Source organism: Cotesia glomerata, linkage group LG1 (genome assembly GCF_020080835.1).
Source record: "Cotesia glomerata isolate CgM1 linkage group LG1, MPM_Cglom_v2.3, whole genome shotgun sequence".
NCBI classification, from domain to species: domain Eukaryota; kingdom Metazoa; phylum Arthropoda; class Insecta; order Hymenoptera; family Braconidae; genus Cotesia; species Cotesia glomerata.
The window spans coordinates 6,178,240-6,190,129 of NC_058158.1; the positions used below are offsets into that span (position 1 = coordinate 6,178,240).

The 11,890-nt window shown below is 32.0% G+C and overlaps 3 protein-coding genes across 4 annotated transcripts; 1 reads left to right on the forward strand and 2 right to left on the reverse strand.

Annotated features, from left to right (window-relative positions):
- Positions 1-178: 178 nt before the first annotated feature.
- Positions 179-2,517, reverse strand: LOC123262194 (RNA polymerase II-associated factor 1 homolog). Its single transcript, XM_044724344.1, has 2 exons — positions 2,073-2,517; positions 179-1,483 (listed from the first exon to the last, which is right to left on the reverse strand). The coding sequence occupies exons 1-2, from the start codon at positions 2,255-2,257 to the stop codon at positions 253-255; spliced, it is 1,416 nt and encodes a 471-aa protein (XP_044580279.1). The 5' UTR covers positions 2,258-2,517; the 3' UTR covers positions 179-252.
- A 500-nt stretch (positions 2,518-3,017) lies between these two features.
- On the forward strand, positions 3,018-3,770 carry LOC123262316. Its single transcript, XM_044724517.1, has 2 exons — positions 3,018-3,303; positions 3,384-3,770. Exons 1-2 carry the CDS (start codon positions 3,148-3,150, stop codon positions 3,420-3,422), a joined length of 195 nt encoding a protein of 64 aa, XP_044580452.1. The 5' UTR covers positions 3,018-3,147; the 3' UTR covers positions 3,423-3,770.
- A 591-nt stretch (positions 3,771-4,361) lies between these two features.
- On the reverse strand, positions 4,362-11,840 carry LOC123262170 (myb-like protein X). Of its 2 annotated transcripts, XM_044724297.1 has the most exons (7): positions 11,598-11,840; positions 11,374-11,486; positions 9,597-9,863; positions 9,257-9,510; positions 9,041-9,173; positions 8,503-8,747; positions 4,362-8,405 (listed from the first exon to the last, which is right to left on the reverse strand). In XM_044724297.1, the coding sequence occupies exons 1-7, from the start codon at positions 11,671-11,673 to the stop codon at positions 4,670-4,672; spliced, it is 4,824 nt and encodes a 1,607-aa protein (XP_044580232.1). In that variant the 5' UTR covers positions 11,674-11,840; the 3' UTR covers positions 4,362-4,669. The 2 variants fall into 2 exon arrangements, with proteins under 2 accessions (XP_044580232.1, XP_044580242.1); XM_044724307.1 differs by lacking the exons at positions 11,374-11,486; positions 11,598-11,840 and adding an exon at positions 10,278-10,729.
- Between the last annotated feature and the right edge of the window lie 50 nt (positions 11,841-11,890).

Below are 11,890 nucleotides of genomic sequence, written 5' to 3' on the forward strand. Positions count from 1 at the left end.
TCTTTAAATGAAAAAAAAAAAATTTACACCAATTAAATGAAAGCAATGTATTTTATTAATATCAAAAGTTTACAAACTATTCAACGACATATAATTAAATCATAATTAAACTTTTAATCTTACAAAAAAAACATGTAAACATTTTTAAACTTTATTTCTCATCTGTCATATGAATTATCAAAAATTACTTATAGTTAATAATATCAATAAGTAGTGCTTAGAAAAATGAAAAAAAAAAAAAAACTAAATCATTTAATCAGACTCAGCTTCAGTATCCTGATCAGTACACTCAGAATTGCGATCAGCAATAATTTCAATTGAATGAGAATTTTGTTCACTTCTAATTGATCTATGAGATTCATCCTGCGAGTTTACATCCGTACTTCTGTTAGAGCTCAAAGATCTAGATCTTGATCTTAAATTTCTGGAGCTAAAACGCTCTTCTCCATTTTGTCCATCTCCTTCTTCTTCTTCGTCTTCTCCATGCTCGCTGACATCAATTCCCTCATCACCTTCATTATTATCAGTAACCAAAGACTTGAAATGGTTAGTACGAAATTTTTGAACATTTAATTCATGATCATTTAAGGGACGATGCTTGACAATCAGCTTGGTACGATTCATCAAGCCGCCACTTTTTGTTCTCTTGCTCAAACGGACTTTCGTCTCCAGTTCATTGTAATACAACCCGTCGTCCCGCAAAACCATGAAATAATTTTCCTCGTAGCCCTCAGTCGACTTGGATTTAACGTTCCAATTGTATTCTCTAAACATTTTATATCCATAACTCTCATCGTCTTGATAATCAACATCCGCCTCCATGTCTTTCTTACGTTTCTCAAGAGTTTCGTCACTCGGCAAAAAATAAGCAACAAACTGCTCTTCATTCTCGTCCATTACTCCCCGCAACATTGCCTGTGACATTAATTCAAGCTGCTGAGGTTGTGAGTACCCAGCGGGTGAAGGATCTATGTCAAATATCACCTGAGCACAAGGATGCTTCCAGAGTTCAAAGTCTGGAAAAACAGGCAGCACTTCAACAGGATAGACATTGGGCTTGTTGTGGTGTTTCTCGATGGGTATCTTGTTATCTGCAAATGTTTTATCAATGGCTTTTAACTGCTGGTCATGATCTAAATAATGAATCCCTTCAGCGATAAGCTTTTTAATACTTTTACCGCCAACTTGAGCCTCTATTTTCTCAAATACTTGCGGCTGAAGTCTAGTGTTTCCTGGTGATATGTACTCAGTACTACGAAGCCATACTACTTTTGTAGAATACATTTTTGATCTTTTTGAAACAGGTAGTGTGAAACAATCATCTTCAAGGAGCTTTTCATCGTCAGGATGCAATGAGGTTTCCGTTTCGGTACTTGCATACTTTTCAATGTCTACTAAATCAACGTCTATTCCCATATCGTAATCTGTAAGAAATTCATGCTTATGATTTCTTTCTAATGACGATGGAGTATACTCTGAGAATCTGAAATTAATCCAATTTAAAATGAATTTTGCAACCTTGGAAATACATGCACGGAAAAAAGAAAACTCGAAAAATTACAGTATATAATGCAACGTAGCGCTTCGTGATGAAAACTGGAAAAATTACAGTTTCAGATTGTAATTATTACAGATTTTATAATAATTACATTGTAGAATGTAATATTTACATTGAAAGCTCTGAAAATTAACATTCAAAAATTGAATTTAGAAAAATGTTATTTCAAACTGTAATTTTTCTAGTTTTGATTACGACGGGACTGATTTTACATTTTATACTGTAATTATTCCAGTTTTCTTTTTTCCGTGTGACATTGAAATTAGCTGGCACTTGATAATTTTTTGAAAAATAAACTAGGTTTAGAAAACTATTTTTAAAAAATTGCATTTAAAATTTCTAAAGATGGAATTTTTTAATAAATTTTTCTTGCCATAATTTATATGTTAAAAAAGTTCTAAAAAATATCAGATGTCTCTAAATTTCAGTATCATCTTTTGCAACCTTAGAAATAAAACGTAAATTAAATTTTAATCAAACAAAATAAAGTAAAACTAAAATAAACTATACATACCTTGTAGATTTAAATGGAATAATCAGAAATTTTAAATCAAACGGAATGTCAGGAAGTTTATTAGAATACTGCATCCGACACAAAATATCGGAACGCTTGCAATCATACATTAGTGGTGTTTTCGTAGTTTCTGGAAATGGACTTATACTTGTGTCCATAGGCGAGGCTGTCTCAGTAGGTAGCATTTTTAATCTTAGTAATTTATTAATTTATTAATTAACGATCCCGACTGTTTTTACTGTGTATTTTTAGGACTGGTACGAACCAAACACACTGACACCTAAGAAACAATTGAAGCTCGACCCATTCGACTGAGTGTATTTGCCGTGTCTTTCAAATCAACTGCGTGAGACAGAGTAAGTCATTAAGGACAGTATACAGTGCTCCCTCTCTAAAATATTTTAACTGTCTCAATTTGTTTATTATTTACTAACAAGAGAAAAAAGGATAACCTGTCATATCTTAGGGAGCACTAAATAAATAAATATAAAAATTAATTTAGTTGATATTTGATAATTTTAAGAATTTTTGTAACAAATAAATTGTGACAAAAAAATAAAAAAAAAAAAATTGACATGTAGAAATTTTTAAAAATTAAAAATGCAATTTTTTAAAAATAATTTTCTTGAACAAATTTGTTTGTTAAAGAAATTGAAAAATTGTCAATAAGTGACAAATTAAATGTCATTTATATATAATAAAAAAATTATATATGAATAAATAAAAAATATATGTACAGATTATATAATATGGGTTTAAATAAGTTATTCTAAGAATTACTCAGTAGAAAGAGTATTAAATTTCTAAACTTCATTTACTCAAAAGTTTCTAAGAATTTTATAATATGCATGAAGGATTATTTTTCAAATAAATTTTATTTATGTCTTATCAAAGATCGTAATTTTACCAACTGCAGACATTTTAGAAAATACAGCCGCCATCTTGTATTATTGAACTGAAATAAAAGGAACTGCACATTTATACATAATCAACCTAAAAATAATTTTTTTAAAGATTATTTTAATTTAATTTAATAATACAGTCATTAAAAGACTGATGTTAATTGTTTATTAAAATGAGAAGAGACGTGCTAAGGTTGTATAAAGATTTGTTGCGATACGGCGATAATTTGAAGTTTACTCATAAGAAATATTTCAAGTCAAGAGTAAAGCAAGATTTTTATGATAATTTAGAGTTGAATAATCCTAATGACATTCAATTTTGTTTAGAGGTAATTATGACTAATTAATTTTATTAATAATGTAATACAATCTATAATAAATTATTAAAAAAAAAATTTTTTTTTTACAGAAAGGACGTGAATTATTATCCAAGAAAAAAGTCATCTAGTTTTTTAACTGTTTGTTGGTCAAAAATGTTTTTAATAAATCAATCGGTCAAATTAATAATAAACAAGCAATTACGTTATGTATCTTATAAAAAGTACTTAGATTATTCACGAGTACCTAAGCTTGACGAGAACGATTTAGAGGAGCAATGGGTTAAAGGAAGTGGTCCTGGAGGTTCTTGCGTCAATAAATCCAGTAACTGCGTTGTCCTAAAACACAAACCATCTGGTATTGTTGTTAAATGTCATCAGGTCCGTGATGTAATTGAAAATAGTAAAAGAGCAAGAGAAATCTTGATAACAAAACTAGACAACAAATTGAACGCTGAGTACTCGATAGAAAACCAAACCAAACAAATATTAGCCAAAAAAGCAGCAGACAGATCACGAAAGAGAAATAAATTACAGGAGTTGAAGGAAGCATTCAAAAAACGTGAAGGCATTGATTAATTTTTGTCAATTGTTTCTTTGTATTTTTTTTTAATTTTTTTGTTCGTTTAATTAATAAACATATTTTTTCAATAAAGAAAAATTAAATAAATAATCCACTGGATCGTAAAAAAAAATCATTTTTATAATAAACAATTATCGTTATATCAATTAAATCTTTCCTATTTTCGGTTAAGATATTACATTTTTTATGTCAATAATTACTATTGTATTTATTTCATCAATATTATTACTTATGCAGTCTTGCGTATACTAATTATTATTATAATAATTATTATTATTTGTTACTTTTATTTATTCACGAAGCGTGTGATTGAATTGTATTTATCATGATTATTAATTACCGATGTAATATACGTCAACAAACAAAAAACGTAAATTATTTATACAAAATAAAATTAAAAGTATTAAAAAAATTAATAATAATAATTAAATATATACTTGACATTAGTGAAAAATTTTAGCACGTCGCACACTTATAATTTGTCGACCTGTATAGTATTTTCTTCTTTCTCTTTTTCTTTTTTTTTTGTCATTTTTTTTTTTTTTATGTTTTTATAATAATAATAATACATTTCGAGCTCTACATATGAGAAAATGATGATAAATAGTACACATTAGACAAATATTAATTTGTACAGTATTAAGAGTAAATAATTTTTAAAAATTCAAGTCTGAGTATTATCATACAATGTTCAGAGTCGAACTGATAAAATTTAATAAATTTACAAGTGTTATTTATCATTATTATTAATTATTAGTTTAAATAGTTAATCTGTATAGTAGTGACTCAATAACTTCAACTGTTTTTAATCCACCGGCTAATAAAGCCTTTAGAGCGCTTGTAACGTTTAGCCGGCGGTGATGAATTACGGTGTTTAGGAGAGCCAGAGCTTCTTAGCCGTCGATTACTGGCGACAGTCACTGATAAAATATTGTGATCCATGTCAACCTGATCCTCTATTTTCATTACCCTGACAACAGGCTGAAACTCAATACTAGACCGTCGTTGCTGTAACTCTGGCGCTGTTACCACTATTTGTTGTTGTGGGATGACTCTTTCGGACAGTGGGCAATCCATCTCGTCGTCACTGTCATCATCATTAACTTTTTTACAGTTTTCATCATCAAAACTCATTTCCGACGTACTTCTGTTTCTTCTCGGTCGTTTTTTACTTCTTGGACGCGCTAACGCTTGTTTCTTCTTGTTAGGACTGCTGGTAGAATCTTTCTTCTTGCAGGAAGCGGCTTCACGATGCGAAGGGTCGTCATTTTGCCGAGTCGCCTCAGTGACTTGACCACCAGCAGTGCCATCAGCACCCGACGATTCAGATGCGTTCTCACGTTGTCGTCGTTTCGACAAAGTCGTTCCTCCTGAATAATTTTTCCTCAATATTACACTAGAGGATGTTTTTTGCCTGCATAAATTATCATGATTTTCTATTTCAGGATGCGACTCTATTGTCATTGACGAGGACGGTCTACCGTCGAGTACTTCACGCTGCGGACGTTTACGCGTAGCTTTGGACTTATTTTTCGTACTTGCGCGACTATCTTGTTCTTTCAAAACATTTTCATGGTTATTTTCATCATTACCTTCATCATTTTTTTCCTTATTACATTTTCTCACCAATTCATTGCTATTATCTTCATCAGGATTTTTATTATTATTATCTAATTCACTGGGCTGACTCAATAATGATTCATTTAACTCAGTTAAATTTTTATCCTTCGTTGGCTGTGAAATATTTGAATCATGAGACGATGAGTCTGCAGATTCAGTTCCCGGTGCTTGCAGTCTTTCAATTATTTTTTCTTGATTTAATCTACTTTCTGCACCCTCTTCTTCTTCGTCCTCATCCTCATCTTCTTCTTCCTCTTCCTCCTCATCTTCATTTTCATTTTCATTCTCGTTCTCATTTGGATTGGGAGTACGAGTACTTTTAGCCGGTACGTTTTCACGCTCAGAGTCAACATCCGGTGTCGGTTGTTGCTTACACTGTAATTTTTTCCTCGCTTTTATTCCAGGCCAGCCTGTTCTATTTTTTCTTCTCTTGCGACGTTTCAACGGAGATTCAACAACAACTTCACCGCACTCTGAGCTTGCACACGATGAATTGTCAAAAACATTAACCCGCTGATGACAATTATTAAGCAATTCAAGTAAATTTGGTGGTGGACCAGATGCTTCAGATGGTATGATTGACTGATGAATCAAGAGTTGTTGTTGGTCTTGATTTTCATTTCTGTCTTCTTCTCCTTCACTGATAGTACCCAAATCTGGTTCAAACGAATCGTCAAAAGATATTTCTGCATTCAGCATGTCGTCTATACTTTTAACTATTTCTTTAAGCTCAAAGTCAGTACTAGATTTGGCATCAGATTTAACAGTATTAACATCAACTCGGGAATCTTCCGAACCACTGACATTCGTAGACTGTTGTTGTAGCTGCTGCTGTTGTTTTTCTTGTTGAATTTGCTGTTGTTGCTCTCTTTTGCGAATAATTGTCGACATAATAGCCAAAGTAGAGGCATGACATCTCGGACTCTTTCTGGGCGATCGTCCAAGTCCATGTGGACCCTGATTGCGTGCTCGTTTACGGGATTCTGTTTTCTGACACAACTTCAAGAGATTTTCATGAAAATTTTCAATCTCATACGGTAACAAAAACGGCTTATTTGAATCAGGTTCACTAAACGAATGCCAGAATTCAGCCCCGAGATCTTGACGCTGATATGTCTGATACCAAGGCTCGGATTTTGGAACAGACTCAAATGAAAAATGCATTTTTTCAATCTCAGCTGATGGCTTGGACGGATAAAGTTTTTCTTCAGTAGGTGTTGTCGCTTGTAAACCTTCAGCATTTACTTCCGAAACAATACTCGCCGTTTGTTCATTTCCCAGCGTAACTTGCTCACATTTACTTACTTCCGGAGGATTATCTACTGGTTTAGTAATAAAAGACGGTCCATTTTGAAACCTCAGCCGACAAACAGGTGTTTCGAATTTATAGTACTCGGAATTATCTTTTATTAATGCTTCTGTTTGCGTACGTCGCTTCTTTTTAGCACGACCGACATTACTAGAGTCCTGTGAATCATCGTCAGCAGGAGGTTCTTCTTTGACCGGTGAATTAACTGGCAGCTCAACGGTAGTTACCGGTGATGATGATATAATAGATGACGAAGATGGTTTATTATCCCCTTCACTGGACTCAGTGTCTTTAGGAAGAACACTACTACTACTACTATTACCACGTGAATCATTATTCCAGTCACTAGAATCACGTTTTGAATCACCAAACATAAATGACTCCGCTTCATCACTCAACAGTGACAACTCGGACTTTCTCACACGTTTAAACCTGACGACAACTGGCTTCTCACTTGATGGACCCTCGTCTTTTTTAATTTCTTTTTCTTTTTCTTTTTGCACCTCTTTTACCACAGGCGGACTCTGATCATTAATATTGCTATTTAAATGAACGGTATTAGATCTTAACTTATTACCTATAACTTCGACTTTGTAAAATGCACGATTGTCTTTTATCAAACGTTCTTCAACGGATTGCCTTCGGCGGCCACGGGACGATCTTACCGCAATTCTCCTAGCACTATTATTGACTCGATTACACTTTGTTTTATTTGTCTCTTCCTTACTATCATCATTATCTTCAGATGGACAAATTTTTGTACTTTTTACGGATTTATCATTCGCATCAATATTAACATTATTATCGACAGTCGTTGACTGATTAGTTTTATTATTATCAGCACTACACCTAATATCTAAAGTCTGAACAAGACTGTCTGGCTTTTGTGCCAAGACAATAGGTTTAACCGAAGAACCATTGGCACGAAAATCTTTACCTGGTGATTTTTTATTACTATCATTATTTGTTATTATTCTAACTGGACACTCTTTTTTTTGATTTAATAAATCATCATTAGAGTTATTACTGTCTTTAGAATTATTCTCACTAATACTTCTATCAGGACACAAAATACCTTTTTTATTACGACGTTCATCACCCCGTGATGATGATAATTGTTGATTTTTTTTCGACGATTGATCGCGACTGTCTTTATTTTTAACCCTCACATCATTAAGTTCACTCAACGGACTTTTTTCAACAACCGTAGCTGCTGTTGTTAATTTTTCATCTTTCAAAGGATCCTCACTATCGTCATCACACTTATCCGGGGGGTCATCTTCTTCAATCCAAATAGTACCTTTGGAACGTTTTTTAATAGTATAGCGTTCAAGTTTGTCGAATAATTTTTCACTCTTATCAACTTCATGCCACGGACTACCTTTTGAACGGAGTAAATGCCCGCTCTCATGTTTTGCGCGAGCACGTAAATTATGAGGTGAACTTAAATTTAGATTGAGCTTACGTCGCGCCCCATTACACTGTACCATCTTCAATCCATCTACTCCATAATCCGCTAAATCAGACTTGTCGGTTTGATTAACTCCCTCGTTTCTTATTACGTTGTGAAGATTGTCGTTCCCATTCGTATACAAATTTTTTCTGTAAAAAGATTTTAAATAAACACACATTATAAATAATTAAAATAAATAATTTTTTTTTTTTTTTAATAAAAATATTAATTAATAATTCAACTAACTCAACGTCATCCGATTGATTAAGCTTTAAAAAAGCCTCAACATTAGCCCCAGCATTTATCAATGAATCGAGTGATAAAAAATTATCATCATTACGAACAAATGTAAGATGTTTATCACTCTGCACATGCTTTGTAAGATCCTTGTAGTCGCACCGGCAAATTTCACAAAAACCACCGACTAACTGTTCCGATCTTCGAGCACGTGTTGCGGTATTAGCTCGCGGCTTACGAGTCATTTCTTGCTTCTGAAATAAATTAATAAAAAAAATAATTACAATAAAGTAGTACGCGGAAAGAACAAGATGACACTGAATATCATCTCCAATTATACTGAGTGAAAAAAAATTTCAGATAGTAGCTAGAAAAATCCAGAATATACTGCGTGATATCTGGATTATACTCATTGTAATCTGGATTATACTAGCTACTATCTGAAATTTTTTTTCACTCAGTATAATTGGAGATGATATTCAGTATCATTTTGTTCTTTCCGCGTAGGCGTAAATTGAATTAAAAAAAAAATAAGAAAAAAAATTACCTTATTTGTTATATTATTTTTCTTTTCTTCCTCTTTAATCTTTCGTGGTTTGTCAAATGGACAAGTACCTGGTTCACCGTCAAAATTTAAGGTCGGCCAAACTGGTAATTCGAGGAAGACAGGTCTCGTGTCTCTATTAATTAATTGATAGCAATATATAATTAAATTTGTCAACCATTGGGGTATAAATAATATTTATAAATAAATTAAAGTTACCTTTTACAGGATTCAAATTTAATATAAGGTTTTTTAAGTTCCTTAACTTTAAGATCCTTCTCAGATTTTATACGATTAAGATTTTTAAGTGTATTTATATTACTTAAAGTGGCATATACTTTATCTAGATAACCTTGTAACCTGTCGGTAGTCCAGATAGGTATACCCCAATTGAAGGCGGTATCGAGCGGATCTACTGAACACTGTTGTGGTTGTGTCAGAGCACGTTCCAACATTGCATCCACTCGCGATTTCTGTTTTAAAATGACAAATATAATTATTAATTTTTTTTCTTTTTAAATCTCTACATAGACAATCAAACAAATAAAATAATTATTACAGTTCTCTGGGTAGTGAGACCCCGTGTATTAGTTGAATTAGACAATGGACATTCACCGTTGTAGGACGGTGTTGGAGGCGTCCAAGTTGACGAAGGGACCTCTACACTCTTCAGCGAGGGAGGTCCCGCGCTCCCTCCGCTGGTGTAACCACATTTTTTTTTATCCGAACTTGCTGCGGCTGCTACTACTGCTGCCTGTTGTTGAAATTTGTCCGCTCGATCGCTGACAACCACCGTCACCCTCGCGTCTAAAAATAATTCAACTCTCTGAAAAATAAATAAAACTATTAATCAATTATCATAAACACTGCAATTATCAACACCTTTAAAGTAACACACGTGTACAAGCACTCATTTAAATAAATTAACTTTAATTAAAAATAATCAATTGATTAAATTTAAATGTCAACAACTGGCATCTGTTGAAAACGCCTTGTTCTTTTTATAATTAATTTATCATCGGTTATAATAGAAATTACTCAAATAATTAAAAACTGAAATATAAGTATGTGCTTATATACATATATATAAGGAAAAAAAAATAAAATAAAATAAATACAAAGAGCAAATAGACGCTAAAATGAGAACATAGCAACGACAAGTTAAATAATAAAAATAAAAAAACAAATAAGTAGAACATGAGAAATAATAATGTAATAGTTACGCGAGCATCGGACTTACGATAAACTACTGGAAGAATTGGTAGCTCGGTGATGGTAGACTACTGTCAACTAATATATTATAATACACAATTCACTTCACCAACATTTACGCAAAACATTCTCTCTCATCATTCTCAAAGTTATATACACATTTATTGTCTTGCGCAGCCGACGCCTTATAATAAAAAATAAACGGGATTAAACAAGAATTTTAAGTATAAATATTACTTATTTAATAAACTGATTATCAATTAATTGATATCATCAGCATCACATGTTACTAATAAACTGTTATTATTAATATAAATAATTAATAAATGCAAGAGTACGTTCCCCCCTGTTGAACTGTCACGCACAAAATGGCCATTCGCCGTTAACAGCTTGCTCCTAGCACCTGGAGGCGGCGCTTTTACCTTTATTATTATTTTTATTTTATTTTATCTATTTATTACTCAATTATTTATTATTATAAATAGCCTTATTAACATATTTATTTAAGTTAACTTGTTTATGTAATTATAACAACAAAACTCTCCTGTCCGTCATCATCACCATCATCAATGGATTAATAGCTTGGTATTGTCATTCAGGTAGCTTGCACCAGATGGAGTGTTAAATCGCGGGTTAAAAATTGACAAACACAAGCTGATGCTTTACATGTGGTATCAATTACTCACATACTTGTTTACTTCTTTATATGTACACATATATTTATGATAACTCATGTAAATTAGTATTCGTAAGGGTGTCAGTGTGTTAAATACTTCATGTACTATCCTTTCGATATACATCTTGTCAACAAACTACACATTTGTACGACCAACTCAGATTAAAATATTTACCGTCATCAGCTTCTCCCGGAATACCTGTTTATTTAATACACACACCGACGGATATCGTCGATTATTTATAAATAATTTTTAATTGATTTATTAAATCGAAACAAATGTTACTTTTTTCGTTCCACAGCTTGCAGAGTATTTTTTTTTCAAGAAGCTAAAAATGGCGGGAACCAGCAAAAACATTTATTACTGTATTTATCCTTACAATTATGAATAATAATATTTATCTGAATGAATATAAATAAATAATTAAGTAAAAAAAATAAAACTTACGCCTCCGAGATCTTTTATTCTGGCCTCAAGCCTGCTTGATAATGAATGATTTTTGATGTCGAGATAAAATCTGTTCTTCCCCAATGGCTTATCACCTCGTTGCAAACGAACATCTGCAATTTTTTTTTAAATATCAATAATAATAAATCAATTTATTCATTTAAAATTAAAAATATTATTAATAATTATTATTATAAAAAATAACAGAGTTATTAAAAACATACGTGAAGGCCGGGTTATTTTATTATCTTGCGCCAGCGATTTTTGTTTCTGATTGTGATTTTTAGAAGGCGATACCATTCCTATTAAATGAACCGCGTCGTAATATTATTTTTTGTCACTACAGCACTTTCCATTCTCACAACCAACGACCACATTTAATTTGACGTATTTTTTTTGCGCTTATTATTATTTCATTTTTAGTTTTTTACGTAAAACAAAATATTAAAATTTTTAACTAAAGTTACTTGTCATAGTGACAGTAAATTTATAAAAATAATTTATAAAATAAACCACA